At 38.9% G+C, this 17,089-nt stretch overlaps 1 protein-coding gene across 3 annotated transcripts in view; it reads left to right on the forward strand.

Moving 5' to 3' along the window:
• RALGAPB (Ral GTPase activating protein non-catalytic subunit beta) overlaps nucleotides 1–17,089 on the forward strand; it is an 83,238-nt gene that overhangs the window by 59,671 nt on the left and 6,478 nt on the right. For all 3 annotated transcript variants that reach the window (XM_045885759.3, XM_045885758.3, XM_054510091.2), the window contains 7 exons: nucleotides 218–427; nucleotides 2,224–2,382; nucleotides 5,837–6,002; nucleotides 8,592–8,714; nucleotides 10,321–10,457; nucleotides 15,138–15,246; nucleotides 16,028–16,106. In XM_045885759.3, coding sequence (XP_045741715.1) covers nucleotides 218–427; nucleotides 2,224–2,382; nucleotides 5,837–6,002; nucleotides 8,592–8,714; nucleotides 10,321–10,457; nucleotides 15,138–15,246; nucleotides 16,028–16,106 — 983 coding nt within the window. The remainder of the gene's footprint in view (nucleotides 1–217; nucleotides 428–2,223; nucleotides 2,383–5,836; nucleotides 6,003–8,591; nucleotides 8,715–10,320; nucleotides 10,458–15,137; nucleotides 15,247–16,027; nucleotides 16,107–17,089) is intronic.

Below are 17,089 nucleotides of genomic sequence, written 5' to 3' on the forward strand. Positions count from 1 at the left end.
ATTGTTGGGGCTACAGGGGAGTTTTTTGGGTATTTGTTTTAACCTTGAAACATGTTTGCTTAGTTGCATTCTGTATTGAATTGAAACTCAGTGTTGATCACTGAAAATTATCTGCATTTCCTTTGTTGCTTAAAGCTTTATTTTTATTCTTAAATTAAGATTAATCCTATTACTTTTATGATAATTCCAAAATAATAAAATATTTGGTTTATTTCAGTTAGAAGAGAGACATGAAAAATTAAGGAATGGCATGACCCAGCAGATTGCTTATGAAGTACACCTTGAACATCAAAGTGAGGAAGAACTGCAAAAGAGAAGTTTTCCTGACCCAGTTACGGATTGTAAGCCTCCACCACCTGCCCAGGAATTCCAAACAGCACGCCTTTTCCTTTCCCACTTTGGATTTTTGTCCTTAGAAGCATTGAAGGTAATTTTCCTAAACCTCTATGAGTAAATATATTCATAAATTAACATGGAGTTGATAATAGCTAAAACATTTTTATGAGGACAGAAGGAATTAAATAAATAAATCTTACCCTGCATTGCAAGTAGATGAAATTCTGTGGTGCTATAGTTTTTACTCTACAAGTCCAAAACCGTTTGTCCCATGAATCCTTCCGGATTGAGGGGACGATCCCCCTGTCTGAGGGGGCTGCTTTGGTAATACACATAGCTCTGAAATTCCCTGAGTACTGTAGGGCCCATATCACATGTACAAATGAAATCTACAGATAATTAGAACAAGAATGTTAAAAATCTTCTCCTATCAGCATTTATGACTGAAGGTACAAGCTACAATGGGCTCTGCTCTTTAATGCCACTTTTAAAAAGTAACAAGTATTTGTGAGCAGAGAACTTCCTATGTTGTGCAGGTTTTAAGATCAGACTGGCTGGGTTTATGTCCTGGCACCAGTGCTTGCCAGCTCTGTGATCTTGGGCAGTTGCCCGATGTCTCCAAGTCTTAGCTCCTCATCTGAAATGGAGACGATAAAAGTACCCACCTCACTGTGGCTGTTTGAGACTGTGTGAGACGCTTCATGCAGTACTTAGTGCACAGCCAGCCAACCTGGAAGGTAAATATTGCCATTCTTTTTTTTTTTTTTTAAGTAGGCTCCTCACCCAGGATGGGGCTTGAACTCACAACCCTGAGATCAAGTGTCGCACACTCTACTGACTGAACCAGCCAGGGCCCAGATATTGCCATTCTTCTTTTTTTTTTTTTTTTTTAATATTTTATTTATTTGAAAAAGCACAAAAAAGTTTAAAATGTGGGGAGGTACAGAGGGAGAGGAAGAAGCAGACTCCTCACTGAGCAGGGAGCCCGATATGGGGCTCGATCCCACGACCCTGAGATTATGACCTGAGCTGAAGGCAGATGCTTAACCGACTGAGCCACTCAGGCACCCCTATTGCCATTATTCTTAATTCCATTATCCTTAAAACAGTTTTACAAAAAAAATGATACTATCCCTATTTTACAGATGTGGAAACAGGCTCAGAAATGTGAAATAGCTTGCCCGAGGCGGATTTGGGGTTTGTACTAAGGCCTCTTTGTTTTGAAAAGCACAACTGACATGTGCTAGGCAAGAAGTTGCTCATTGCACAAGTTGTCCCCTGCCCTCACTCCCTAGTAGCTACTTGGTTAAAGGCCAAAGGTTAACTTTTTAGGAAAGCAGGGGCAACATTGCTGGTTTTGGGTTTCAGCACATCAATGGAAAATGTTCTGTGTTGTAGAAAAGTGAGTTGGTGATGGAGAGTATGAACATTACTCTGAGCTCACACAAGTGGGTGGAGGGGCATAGGGAGAGGGAGAGAAAGAATCTCAAGCAGGCTCCAGCATTGAGCCCAATGTGGGGCTCAGTCTCACAATCCTGAGATCATGACCAGAGCCAAAATTGAGTCGGCTAATTAACCGACTGAGTCACCCAGGCTCCCCCCATGAAATTTTTTATTTTTTTCTAGAAAGCGTGATATATTACAGAGAAAATAGGATCCAAAATTATATATATAGTATGATCTCCATTGTCTTTGACAAAAAAAGCAATTGAAAGGAAGTATACAAGAATGTTAAATAGCTTTTCTAGTTCAGGATAATGGTTGTGCTTATTCCTGCCACTTTATAATTTTTTTACTTAATATTTATTAAACCATGAGCAAGTATTGCTTTTATAATTAGAATAATGAAAAGAGATGATAATTTCTCCTTTCTTCCTTTGGTGGTAGGAGCCTGCAAATAGTCGCCTACCTCCTCACCTTATTGCACTTGACTCCACGATACCTGGATTTTTTGATGACATTGGGTATCTGGATCTCTTGCCATGTCGTCCCTTTGACACAGTTTTTATTTTCTATATGAAACCAGGTCAGAAAACAAACCAGGAGGTAAGATTTCTGAATTTTGGGGATAATTTTTTATGCTATAAGTGTTAAAAAGTTTTACTTGGCTTGTGTTTATCCGTAATAGGAGGGAGGTTATACTTGATGCTTAAAGAATTGTGAACCAGTTCAGAATGAAATTAATGAAAATTGTGATGCCCAGAGTCCTAAGTCTTTTGACACTCGAACGTGATTTAGAGAGGAGCCATAGTGTGTCTTTCTTCCCCTTGAAGAATTCAGGTTGATAGGACAAAAGAAACTGAAATATGGAAGGTTAACCACAAAAAGCTAAAGCTAGGCTCAGTTGCTTAAGAAGATGAAAAACAGCAACAGATGTTCACTGAACATCTTCTGTGTGGCTCACCGTGCCTGGGTATAGAAGTGAGTAACAGTCTTTCCTCTCGAGGAGCTCACCTTCCAGGTAATTTCACAAGCAAGTAATTTCAGTTGAGGCATGCATAGCGTACGGCGGGGAAAAGAACACCCTGAAATAATGTAAAAGACAGAAGTGGAAGGCTTAAGTAAAACTTAGGTTAAAGAAGACTTAAGTTGGTGCATGTATCAAAGAGAGTAGAAGGATGAAGAAAGATATAAGATGAGGGATAATGGGAAAACTGAGAGTAAATGACAAGAGATTTGAAGTGTCTATTGGAAATGAATAGTTGAAACATGGAATAGGCAGGCAGTTACCAACTTTTGACTAGGAAAGGACCAAAGGAAGATTTATGAAATACAGTATTAGATGTGTAGGGCACTATGACTACATGATATTGGAATTTTACTGTAACCCTTATAACACTGTTAGCTAATCAAACTGATCATACCTTAAAAAATTTATCAAAGTCACAAAATATTTCTATTAGAAGCACTATTTCAAATAATTGGTGAACTGCTAGAAAATGAGATTGCTTTATGAGAAAGTTCTTCTCATCTCATGCTATTGATTCAATAAATATTTATTAAGTGTCCACTATCAGGTGCCAGGGTTACAGTGGTGAACTACAAGGTATCTGAGATCAGATCAGATCTACAAGGTATCTGAGTCCCAGAACTACTGTCTAAAGGGGAAGACAGATGACTAAATAAGCAACCATAGTAAAATGTGCTAATTAGAAGCATGTTATAGTAGCCATCAACAGGAAAACCTAATCTCGTTTTGAGAAGGTTAGTAGAAAAAGACATTTTAGCTGATAATCTGTGGTTACATTGGGAGTAGGTAAAAAGGTAGAAGCAGGTTGTTACTAACAAAGTCGTAGCATGTGTAATGGCCCTGAAGGTAAGAGAGAATTCCATCTTCACAAAATTCACTGGAGTCCAGTATACTTTGGAGCTTGGGAGAATGGGCTTATGATAGCTGGAGGTGAGACTAGTGGAGTCCAGGTTTTTGAAAGAACCCCAGAGTGGGGTTGATTGCAGGGGTTGAGGATTTGTTTGGAAGAATTCTCATGCATGGTTCATTCGTATAACAATAATAGGGCCATTTTTCTCCTTCCTGTGAAAGAAGACACAAACTGTTGAGGTAGCTCTTAAACTAATTCAGTTTCCTTAGCTTTCTAGGAACTGAGAGTGATTAGAGCATTGCAGTCTTTGCAGCCTCCTATAGAATGTCTGAGCCCTACTTTCCCTAGCTGCAGGGTAGCTTTAGGTTAATTTCTAGCTGCCAGCCAGTGGCCAGCAGGTTGAATTTGACTCATCTATTGTGTCTTGACTGACTTTTCAGAAATTGTTTATTTAAAACTTCCACTTCTGAATAAAAATTTTAATTGAAAGAAAACTGGAAGTGGCTGTCAATCAGGTTCCTGACACTTACAGGACTGTGAAGGGCTGTGGGTGAACTACATAGGTGTACTTTTAACGAGAAGTATTTAAGACATGATGGCCTGGCAATTTTCGCCCAGTGGATTGACAGGTAATAGAGGGAACATCCCATATTTTGATTTGATCAGGCCTCTGTATGGTCTTGACATAGATTAGTATTGATGAACCACATCTGTGACTTGTGGACCAACTCTGTCACTGTCAATTGGAGAGTTTTAAAAATAGTGATTCCAGGATCCTTCTTCTGCTGATGCTGTGTAGAAGGTCTGCAGTGGTCTCAGAGAATCTCATGTTTAAGAAATTGCCCAGGTGGCAGATGTATGTTTCCCTGGTCCTATAGAATCAGTGTCAGCTCACCCCTCTCTGAATTCAAGAATGCCTCAAATCTCTGTATGCTGATTTTGAGTGCTATCAACAGTGATATCTATTGCTGTGTTCAGTGTCAGGTGATCCTTATACTCTTTGCTTTCGTGTTGTATGATTTGTTTATGTGTTTTATAGATGTCGTGCATATTGCGTACTTTTAATATTCTACTGCAGATATTAAATTATAAGTTGAATGATCTTAGATTAAGAACTATAGATCAGGTAAATCACTTAATATTTTAGTCATTTATTCTCACAATGGAAATAACAATGCAAAATTAAATAAAAGTTAAATGTTTTATAATTATTATTGAATAAAAAGTTTAATGAAATGTTCAAGAAAAAATATTCCCTTGGTGATTTTGATATATTCTCCCCTTTTCATTTATAATTTGTAGAGAATTTCTCATTTTCCTTCCCTTAGCATAGGGTTTTCAACAGCAGTGCTATTGCTATTTTAGCCTAGATAATTCTTTGTTATGGGAGCTGTCCTATAAATAGGACATTTAGCAGCATCTTTGGCCTCTACTCACTAGACACCAGTAGTACCCCACAAATTGTGATGACAAAATGTCTTCAGACATTCCAGTTGCCCCCTAGAGGGGAAATCACCCCCATGAGAACCATGGTTTTAGGGACTTTTCGAGGCCAGTGAAAAGCCCAGGTATTAAATCTGGTATTTAGTTAAGAGGGGAGAACCTTCTGGTCACTTTATTTTTTTCTGGAATGGCTGCATTCTCTTCTTTGGACTAAGAGGAGGATGTTTTCTCACTTATTATACCTAATCTTTATTGAATTTTTAATAGATTTGTACTTTTTATATCCTTTGTCATGATGTGTAATAAAATAATCACATACCTGTGTAATGTATCTCACTAACCAGACAGTAAAGTCTGTGAAGACGGGGACATAGCAGTTTTAATTTGCTTTTAGTAAACACGTCTAGTTTAGTAATTGTTTTTGCTAGAGAGGAAGCTAAAGGCTTTACTTGCATTATCTCACTTAATCTTCACAAACATCATTATTATCCCTACTTTAGAGTTGAAGACACTGAAACGGTGAGGTTCAGAAACTTTCCCAAGGCCCAGCCAGGATTTGAACCCAAATCTGTCTAACTAGAAGCATCATTTTTAACTATAGGGATGTATTCCCAAGTTTATTCTGAGCTTAGACTTAATTTGTCAGATACTTCAAAGCTAACTAATTTTTATGGAGATTTATTTTGATATGCTCTTTTGTTTCCTCCATTATAGCTGATGATTGGTATGTATTTCAGATTTTAAAGAATGTGGAATCTTCCAGAAATGTTCAGCCACATTTCCTAGAATTTTTGCTTTCCCTTGGCTGGTCAGTAGATGTGGGCAGACACCCTGGTTGGACTGGGCATGTTTCCACCAGTTGGTCTATTAACAGTTGTGACGATGGTGAAGGACCTGAACAAGGTAAAACTCATAATGGTCATTGTTTTTTCTTGTTTTGTTGTTCTTGATATCTCCCTCTTTACTATAAGTTTGTAGTCTTATTTTACAAAGAAACAAACAAACCATTAAGTATATCAAAGAAAAGTTTTCTTCCCCTAGTTCAAGTCCTTAGAAGAGGCCACTTAACACTAGTTTGTATATTCTTTCAGATGTCTTCTGTATAAATGGGGGAAAAGAATTATAGACAGATAGATAAAGTTAGTTAATATAAAATTCATGGCTTAAATAACATAAGGCTAATAACTTCTCTTTTATATTGTGAGTGAACAAATTCTGTTTTCTGTAAGAGTATTATAATAAATTGAGATTTATGTTTGCTAACATATATTTTGTCCAATAGTTTTCTATTAACAGGTGTGTTTTATAGACTTTGTGGCTATAATTAAAGGTTACATTCTTGGGATTTTTTTTTTTAAGATTTTATTTATTTATTTGATAGAGAGAGACACAGCGAGAGAGGGAACACAAGCAGGGGAAGTGGGAAAGGGAGAAGCAGGCCTCCCGCTGAGCAGGGAGCCCAATGTGGAGCTCGGTCTCGGGACCCTGGGATCATGACCTGAGCCAAAGGCAGATGCTTAACAGCTGAGCCACCCAGGTGCCCCACATTCTTGGGATATTATATAGAAACCTTTGTAGTAAACAGCTATCTTGGAGAGATTCATGCCCGTATCTACAAATCTTCTTGAGAAACTGTAATCATGATAACAAGTACCAGAGCAAGTATAAATTTGAATTTAAGACCTTTGCACTACCTGGCTAATGCTCTTTGTTCTGAGGGCTCCTGAAGTCACTGAAGAGTTAATATTATCTCTGAAGTGGGTGATACCTGTATCCAGTGCTTTGAATTATCAGAGTTGCTCTGTCAGTAAGATTGTACTCTCTCGGGGTTTCCCACTGAATACCATGGTGACTTGTGACCTGTCATTTTTTCTAATTTCAGTCAAGTTTGAATCGAAGTATTTGGGGATATACTCTAATTTTAATTTCCACATATCCTTTAATATATGCTTGAGTATATTTAATTCCTATAAGTAAATTGATAAAGGATATGCACATTTTTCAATTAGATAAAAATATCATTGGATGCTTATGGTTGCAGTAACAGAAAACTTGACCCAAACTGGCTTATATTTTAAGGGTCATTTATTGTCTGATGTAAATGAAAATTCCAGAGGTTAGTATACATTTTTGTTGTCATTTGATCAGCACCCCATTCTCTTGCTCAGCAATTTTCCTTTAGCTCTGCTGTTCGTATATTGACTTTGTTCCTAGCCTGGCTTCTCTCATAGTACAAAAAGGCCGTACCAGGCTTTACATTCACATACCAACCCTAGCCTGAAGAGGAGAGATTAGCTGGGTCTCAGAACCTCCCTACATCCAGGTCCTGAGATACACAGTGATTTGGCCACTCCAAACCTGCTGCCATGGCGAGAGAGATGGAATGACCCTGGTAGAGAGCTATAGACAAGGTACAGCTGGTATGAAGGGTCAATTCCACACGGGTCACACCTGCCTCAGAGTGGGTGTTGGGGCAGTAAGCAAAGTGTCTACTACAGTAGACGCAACGTGCCTTCCCACTGTCTAAACCAGGAGTTGGCAAACTGCAGCGCTCCCTGTTTTTGCAAATGAAGTTTTATTGGAACTCAGCCACACCTGTTTATGTATTGTTCATGACGGCTTTCATGCTACAGTGCTTTCATATTTGAGTCGTTCCGGCAGAGACCATTTGGCCTACAAAGCCTTATTTACTATCTGATCCTTTACAGAGAAAGTTTGTTAACCTCTGGTCTAAACTTCTGTTTGCCACATCCTCACCCACATTAGGTATCTTCCAATCTGTTAGCTGAGAAATGATTGAGTTTCAGCATTTTTTCATATTTTTATTTCTCTCCTGAGTCAGGACTACTTGTTCATTTCCTCTTCCCAGTTTTTTGTCAGGTTGTTGGTCTTTTATGTATTATTGGTAAGGCATTATGTTCGTTTTAATTGAGAACTATACTAGCTGTCAGGAATGTTACTTTTGTTAATTCATTCTTGCTGGCTCAGAGCAGATACTGTTACTCAAAATGCCTGTACATTTTATGTTCTGTCACTGACCATTGAGGAAAGTAGAGCAGAAGCAGAGCTGAGGAGAAGTAGAGAGACACCAGGGACAGAAATGCCTTGAAAGCAAGAGTATAAAACACACAGACACCTGCCCTAACTCCTTTCAGAGGTCTGTGGTGGTCATCTTCCTTTGGATTATTACCTCTTCCCAAAAAACTGTTTCCATAATCTGCCTCATACAGATGAGTTCAAGTCTCTGCTAATCAGAAGTGGCCTAATTTAGAGTAGTTTCAGAAACTGAAATTAAGATTTTATCATTTAAAGTTAGTGTAAAGACATTTGATGAACATTTATGGTTTATTCTTCTTACACACTCATTGGTTCTTGCTGGAAACGTGCCTTCTGTTGATTACCATTTTATTAACAGTTAAAATTTCATGAAGCAGGATGAAACTGATTTTTCCCACTTTTTTGGAGCAGTAACGGAGTGTTTCTCATTCCTAGATGAAGTGATTTCCTCTGAAGACGTTGGGGCTAGCATTTTCAATGGACAGAAGAAGGTGCTGTATTATGCCGATGCCCTTACTGAAATAGCTTTTGTAGTTCCTTCTCCTGTGGAGTCCTTAAGTAAGAGCATTTTTTGTATGGTGCTGTTTTAAAATCTATTTTTTGTATTCACTGGTTTGTGCAGAATTGTTAGATGACGATTCTGAAGTCATCTAAGTCATTGTTTAACTTCTAAGGCATGATAGCATTTAGATTATGCAGAGGTATAGGATGTTAGCTCTTCTTAACTTTCTTAAGGACACTAGTTAAAGACAGGTAGACTGAACCTCTCTTAATAATCTTTAAGTAGAGAAAGGGACCCACTTCAACCTGTTTTTTGTCTTTCTTTAATTAATCAATACATAGAAGTCTTGTTTTCCAGTTTATTCATTTTTTCTCTATTTATGAATGAGCCCCCACCTACTTGCCTGTTTCCACGTGAGAGCCTTATGTCAAACCCCAGAGAATCCTACAATTGGAAGACTCTCTACAATTGGAAGATAGCATCTGGCTGATCTTCTGACACCAAGTAGGAGAAACTTCACAGCCTAGAAAAGGTGGCGAATTAAGCCTGTTCTTCCAAAGAATCAGGGGTGATTATTACTTCTCAGTCTGAACCCATAGTCTCATCTGGCCTAGAACCTTTGCTTCTTGCAAATTAAGTCCATTTCTTTGTGCCTGACCAGGCAGTAGGTGGAAAATTTCACCTTCTTCATTGAGACCATCTGTAGGATGGGCTGCTATACATCACACTGTCATGGTCTCGTCTCTAGGCTAATGACTTTTCTCGTGCCCTTGCTTTGGCAGCCTCCTGACCTTTGTACTGGGACCCTTGATTTCCCACACTAGGCCCCCTACCCCGTCTTATATTCTCAGGCCAGTCGTTTCCCTGGCAGGAGCGGCCTTCCATGGTCTAGGTCAGTATCCCTAGCAGCTATTTGCCTTCATGTCAAGGCTGTGATCTACTCCCTAATTCCAGAAGCCAGGCCCCATTTGTCCTCTGTGAGTTGAGTCCCTGCTTCGTCTGTAGCCCAGCCTGTTTGCACCAACAGAGCTAGAGCCTTGTCCTTGTACTTTAGTTGCCACAGTTGGGTCTTCACCTCTTGTCATGAAACGTTCTCAGTTCCGACTGTGCTCCTGCTCTGACTCCGCCTCCTCCTGTGTCTTGAGATTTGTCTTTGTGTTTGTTTTTTCTGACTCTCTGTGTGCTTGTCTCCAACCAGATCACTTCTTAGTCACAGAGACGAGGTCCTCTGTAGCTTTGGAATGCCCCAGTGCCACTTGCTACCATGCTACATGATTGAATGTGTAATCAAAATAATTCAGAGAATAACAGATGTCTTATATTCTGCATCTGAAAAGTCAAAATATTTTCTCGTCTTACCTCAGTTATCCTGTAGCACAGGAGCTGGCACGCTGTGGTGCACAGGCCAAAATCAGACCACCAAGTACACTTTCTACATTTTTAGGGTTGTAAATAAAGTACAAAAAAGAATATGCAATAGAGACCTACATAGCCAGCAAAGCCTAAAATATTTACTGACCCTTTACAGAAAAAGTTTACCAACCTTTTGTCTAGAGGCAGTGCTTCTCTTAAGGGACTTAGGTTAGACTATTAGCATAATTAGTTTAAACACTTCTCTTAAAGAAGTAGTAAATATAATTGATTTTTTTCTTTACCCTGTAGCCGATTCATTGGAAAGTAACATCTCGGACCAAGATAGTGATTCAAATATGGATCTTATGCCTGGAATTCTGAAACAGCCATCCCTGACACTTGAGCTTTTCCCTAATCACACAGACAATCTTAATTCCTCACAGCGGGTAAGTAACTTCGTTGATACAGCTCTGAAAATTTGTCATGCAGTAGGGGTAATTATAGAATCATGCCTTTAATCAACCTTTTAACTGTAACCTAGAGAGCAGTGATAGCAGTACTGATTCATTAGTATCTTAATTTTTTAAAGTCAAATTCTCACAATTTTCTTTTTTTCACTTTGCAACAAGTAGATCATTCTAGGACAGCCTCTGTTGTTTTCCTTGATTTGGTCATTCTGGTACCATGCTTGGGTCTCACCCATTCCTTCTCAGGCCTAGGTTTTTATTTGGTCCCCGTAATATCCACTAAAGGTATAACAGTAGTGGGGCGCCTGGGTGGCTCAGTCGGTTAAATGTCTGCCTTTCGGCTCAGGTCATGATCTTGGGGTCCTGGGATCGAGCCCCAAGTTGGGCTCCATGCTCAGCAGGAAGTCTGCTTCTCCCTCTCCCTCTGCCCCTCCCTTCCGCTCATGCACACACTCGCTCGCTCTCAAAACCTTAAAAAAAGAAGGGTACAACAGCAGCTGTACGTTCCACATCTTTACTCATGCGCCATTTGACTTTACAAGTCTTCTCTGTACAAATGGCAGCACTTTGGACACTAGCCCAGTGTGTGACTAGACACGATGAGTGAGGCACACAGCGGCCACAAGAGGGGAGCATTTTACTTTTACACCATTTTTCTTGCCGTCTAAGTAGATGTTATGTCTTTATTTTTGTTTTCTCCTCATGTTACTTCTTTATCCTTACTGGAAAGTGGCAAGTGAGTGGTAGGAGGGTATAGGACAATTTCATAAATGTGGGAAGATTGATTTATAACAAATAATAAGAAAGACAAAAGAAGTGTAAACTTGATTGAACCATTCTTTGATTTTACAGGATTTTAATTTGGCTCCTTCCCCATGAAAGTAGTTTTTAACATGAATAAAGTTGACTCTTGAACAACAGGGGTTTAAACTACGTGGGTCGACTTATATGTGGATTTTTTTTTTTTAACAAATGCAGTACAGTATTGTAAATGTATTTTCTCTACCTTATGATTTTCTTAATAACATTTTCTCTAGCTTTACAATACATAATATATCTAATATACAAAATATGTGTTAATCGACTATATTATTGGTAAGACTTCTCTTCAACAATAGGCTATTAGTAGTTAAATTTTTGGAGAATCAAAAGTTACACTTGGATTTTTAACTGCATGGAGAGGAATCAGCACCCCAACCCCTGCATTGTTCAAGGGTTAACATATATATGCTTGAGAGAGGATGCAGGAGAAGTATTGACCTTTAAAATTAATTTAGGAAGGAGTGCCTGGGTGGCTCAGTTGTTAAGCATCTGCCTTCAGCTCAGGTCATGATCCCAGGGTCCTGGGATCAAGCCCTGCGTCGGGCTCCCTGCTCAGTGGGAAGCCTGCTTCTCCCTCTCCCTCTGCCTGCTCCCCCTACTTGTGCTCTCTGTGTGTCAAATAAATAAATAAAATCTTTAAAAAAATTAATTCAGGAAAAACAGTTAAGTTGTTTAAGACTTTCTGAAGTAGACTGATTTTGAAAATCAGGAGTTGCATATTTAAAAGGTTTCATAGAATACAGTTTGGAGATGAACATGTCTTTGTAGGGTGGCAATGTAGGATTTTAGCCAGATCTAATATTCAGTGATTGGTGGTCCTTGTACTCCTTTTCTGAATGTCAGTATGGTTATCCCTTAAAATCCAAAATCTTTAAGGCACCACATTTTTATTACTTACACTATGCAGACTACTACTAACCTTAAAAATAAAACTTATTTTATCAGCAAAAATGGGTTTACTCAAAAATAGCAAAGAATTCCAATTGGGGACATGCAAGCTATGGCAAAACTATTGGCAAATCCAGCAAACGAAGGAGAGGAACATCATTTTATGGAGAATGAGGAGGAAGGTGGGAGGGGTCGTTCTGAGTGGAAATCCATTGGAGAAAAGCAAGAGTTCAGGATGAGAATGACTGACCAAGGTTTCTCATTGGCTGAGTTGTAGTGGATTTCTTGGCAGGAGATCCTGTGTACATCTTTTCTGGTGGGGCCTATAATTGATGATTCTTTCCTGTTGATGATTCTTCTGTTGTGGTCTGTAATGGACAGTTCTTCATGTAATTGCTATTGGGTGGTATGGCTCCTTTTCCTAGCCCCCCACTTTAGTGAGGTTTCCCTTTATTAATTTTCACACTACTAATTAAAAAAAGAAAAATATTATCTCATTAGATACAGAAAAAGCAGTTGACATAAAATTCAACATTCATTCATGACTTTCAGCAAACTCTGAATAGAAGAGAACTTTCTCAACCTGAGACAGAGCTCTACTGGAAGCCTAGAGTTAAGATTACACTATACAGTATTGTTGACTGCTTTCCCCGTGAATGGAGGACAAAGCAAGGATGTCTGCTCTCACCACTTGTATTTAACATGGAGTCCTATACAGGGAAATATGACAAGAAAAAGAATTAAGTACATAAGGATTAGAAAGGAGAAGTAATACTGTATGTATTTGCAGATGACATGATCATATATATAGAAACCCTGAGGAATCTTTTTTAAAAAATCTACTAGATCTACTGAGTGAGTTTATTAAGGTTATAGGAAAAAAGGCCACTGTGTTAGGCTGAATTCTAAGATGATCCCCAGGGACTCTTGTCCCTATATGGTGTCCTCCACTTGTGTGGGTAGAACCTGTCAATATGATGAGATATCATGTGAGTATGTTACATTATATAGCAAAAGGGATTTTGTGGATATAATTATTAAGGTTACTTTGAGTTGATCAAAAGGGAGATTACCCAGGTAGGCCTGACCTAATCATAGAAGCCCTTTTTTTTTTTTTTTTTTTAAGATTTTATTCATTTGAGAGAGAAAGAGAGGACATGAGTAGGGGGAAGGGCAGAGGGAGAAGCAGACTCCTCGCTGAGCCTGGAGCCTGATTCTTAATCCCGGGACTACAGGATCAGGACCTAAGCTGAAGGCAGACGCTTAACTGACTGAGCCACCCAGGTGCCCCATAGGAGCCCTTTAAACCTAGGGCTGAAGTCAGAGATTCAGAGCTGATTAGGAGCCATGCTAAGAAAATGGTCTCTGAGTATGGTTGGTGTCTGCCACCAATTTGGAGAAGATCTCTTAGTCATTTTCTGTGACTGCCACAACACAAATAGAAATGGAAATAATAATCTAGGGGAATTGCCATCGTCTCTGTCATCTGCTGAACACAGGTATATTTCTGTGCTAATAAAGCAGTTTTATTTTTAAAATTCAACTTAGATAGTCTCTCTTCTGTCCACATAGCTTTGTTTAGGGCTTTAGCATAAACTCATCCCTGCTGCATGCCCTCAAAGTGGTGGTGCTCAGAGCACCAGTTTGCTAAAGGGGAGCCACAGAGCCCTGCTTGCCCTTGAGAAAAACTTCAAGCCCATCAGGTGGGCGGGGAAGCCAGAAGCAAACTGCATGATAGCAAAGACATAAGCAACTCTTTTTTTCTTTCTGTTGACAAGAAAAAGGACTTTTTTGGCCTAGATTGCAGTAGGAAACTTCTGGCCTAGAAATGAGAACTAGAAGTAACTTGCTGATGGGACATTTTAGAGATAAGGCTCCCCAGGCAAACAAGTGACATTGCTGTGATGAGGAAAGCATTCTGCTTGCTGGCCATAGATGGATAGACTCAAATCCTTTGAAGCCCTCATTAAGACATTGCCCAAAAAATTTTCAAAGACTTTATTTATCCATTTATTTTATTTTATTTTATTTTATTTTATTTTATTTTATTTTTTTAATAATTTTTTATTATGTTAGTCACCATACAGTACATCATTAGTTTTTGATGTTGTGTTCCATGATTCATTGTTGCCTATAACACCCAGTGCTCCATGCAGTATGTGCCCTCCTTAATACCCGTCACCAGGCTCACCCATCCCCTCACCCCCCTTCCCTCTAAAACCCTCAGTTTGATTCCCGGAGTCCATAGTCTCTCATGGTTCTTCTCCCCCTTTGATGTTCCCCCCTTCATTTTTCCCTTCCTTCTCCTAATGTCCTCCATGCTATTCCTTATGTTCCACAAATAAGTGAAACCATATGATAATTGTCTTTCTCTGTTTGACTTATTTCACTTAGTATAATCTCCTCCAGTTCCATCCATGTTGATGCAAATGTTCGGTATTCATCCTTTCTGATGGCTGAGTAATAGTCCATTGTATATATGGACCACATCTTTATCCATTTATTTTAGAGAGAAAGAACGCACACTAGTGGGTGGAGGGGCAGAGGGAGAGGCAGAAAATCTCCAGCAGACACGGGGCTCGATCCCACGACCCCAAGATCAGGACCTGAGCTGAAACCAAGAGTCGGATGCCCAACCGACTGAGCTACCCAAGCACCCCGCCCACAAGTTTTATTTTTATTAATGTAAAGTATAATTGGTCAGTATTCCTTACCTTCTTTGAGAATTTAAGACCTTCATGTCTTTGTTCTAGGTTGAGACTTGATAAACAGGAGTCAAAGAAGAGCTTTTTTGCAAATATATTTCACTTTTTTCCTCAAGTGATTTCCCATGACTTGATATTTACATCACTGGGCAGCTTGTTGAATATGTGGCTGGGTAGTTTTATTAAGCCGCTTCTTTTTTTTCCCTCCCCCTTCTCCTTTTCTGCTTTTCTCTATCTCATATAGCTTAGTCCCAGTTCCAGAATGAAGAAGCTGCCTCAGGGTCGCCCTGTGCCTCCCCTTGGACCTGAGACAAGAGTTTCTGTAGTCTGGGTGGAGCGCTATGATGATATAGGTACTGTGTGTAAGGACTTTGTCCATAAGTAAAATTATTGTAGAATGACAATGACTTGCTGAATGTCTAGGGAGACACAGCACAGATGTGATATGGTGGCCAGAAGCTGGAGCTGGAGTTCAGCAAGCCTGTGTTGGCATCCTGGCTCGGCCTCTCACTCAATTTCTTTAAGCCTTAGATTACTCATCTGTTAAAGGGAGACACCCATGGCACTTCCTAGTTGTGATGACTAGTGGATGTAAAACTTTTAGCTCTTCTTGATATCACAGTGAATGGCGTGTTGTGAGTTGGTCCCACTCCATGTAGCTCCTGGTCATCCCAGGACCTCTGGAAAGGGGAAGGGGGAACACTTCCCTCACCTCTGCATGAACCTACTGTCTAGTTCTGGTGTAAATATTAATTTGTCCTTAGGAATTCTGCTTTGGATAAGTTTCTCATGAATTTTTATGTAAGCAATATGAGAGCATTAGAAATGCATACTTAGCCTAGAATCTCATCCAGTTCAGGGTTTGTGGAAAAGTGTGATCATTGCTTTCCAACCAAGCCCTCAAAGACCACACAGATCATGTTCTATAAAAACTCAGCTTTAGATGAACAGCTAAAATTTGTCTTGAGGGAGATTTCTTTTTGGTGAGGAATGGTTAGGATTATGTATTTTAGGATACCACAGTCCATATATTTATTGCACACTTGTATAAAGAGATTAGGAAATTAGAGTTCATACTATTTATTTTAGAAATATAAGGGAGGTATTAATTGTAATGCTGTTACTTTCTTCCAGAAAACTTTCCCCTCTCAGAGCTGCTGACAGAGATCAGTACTGGTGTGGAAACTACTGCGAACAGTAGCACTTCTCTGAGGTACACTCTTTCTTTGCCTGAGGCTCATCAGCATGTCTTGAAGCCTAGAGAAACCTATTCATGATAATATGTCAGTTGCGATTTCATAAAGAAAGATGTAAGGAAACAAAAGGGATGAAGGCAAGAGGAAATAAACATAGGGGAAAAATCAAAGAAGTTGGTAGATAACGTGCACAAGGTGATAAATTAACAAGCATTTTAAAATGGCATAATTAATTGCCGTTTTACATTTTATCTGCAGCAAAGAGAAAAATGGTGGAAGCAGTTAAGTATAAATGAAGACTATAATAACAGACTGTCAATATTAGATAGGAGTAATAGAGTTAAATTGGTCAAAACATTCTGGATGGTTAGAATGTCCTAATTAAATGAGCTATTTAATGGAAAAATATTTCTAAGTAAAATGTAATACTAACTTTATTATAGTTAAGATTCCTGTTTTAGCTGCCCATGCACAAAAAGGATAAAAGGGGATAATTGGATTCTAGGATTAATAACAATGTATCTATGTAGGCTTTATAGTTTCGAGGCTTTTTGCTTGCTTGCTTTTGGTTTAAACAAGTATTTTAAAACAATTCACAAGAGGTGCCATTATCATCTCTGTTTTACAAATGGAATAAAATAGGCTGATAGAAGTTATTCTTCAGTATCACACATTCAATAAATGAAAAGGAAAGTGATCTGAACTCAGGCTTCTGACCCCAGATGCCAGCCTTATTTCGTACATCGGAGAGCTACCCTTGATATCAAGCCAAATGATCTGATTTGTATTGCATTTAAGATGAATTTGTTCTTAACATCATTAGATTGTTGTCATAGAATTGGAGTAAAGATGGTTTATTTTAACATCGTATTTTTAAATTTCCAGAAAAGGATAAGTCATTCTTTTTTTTTTTTTTTTTTTTTTTATGTTCAGTTAAGCCAGCATATAGCACATCATAAGTTTTTGATGTAGTGTTCAACAGTAGTTGTCTGTAACGCCC

Source organism: Mirounga angustirostris, unplaced genomic scaffold, assembly GCF_029215605.1.
Source record: "Mirounga angustirostris isolate CCGP_5_RB_7025 unplaced genomic scaffold, mMirAng1.0.hap1 SCAF_10, whole genome shotgun sequence".
NCBI lineage: Eukaryota > Metazoa > Chordata > Mammalia > Carnivora > Phocidae > Mirounga > Mirounga angustirostris.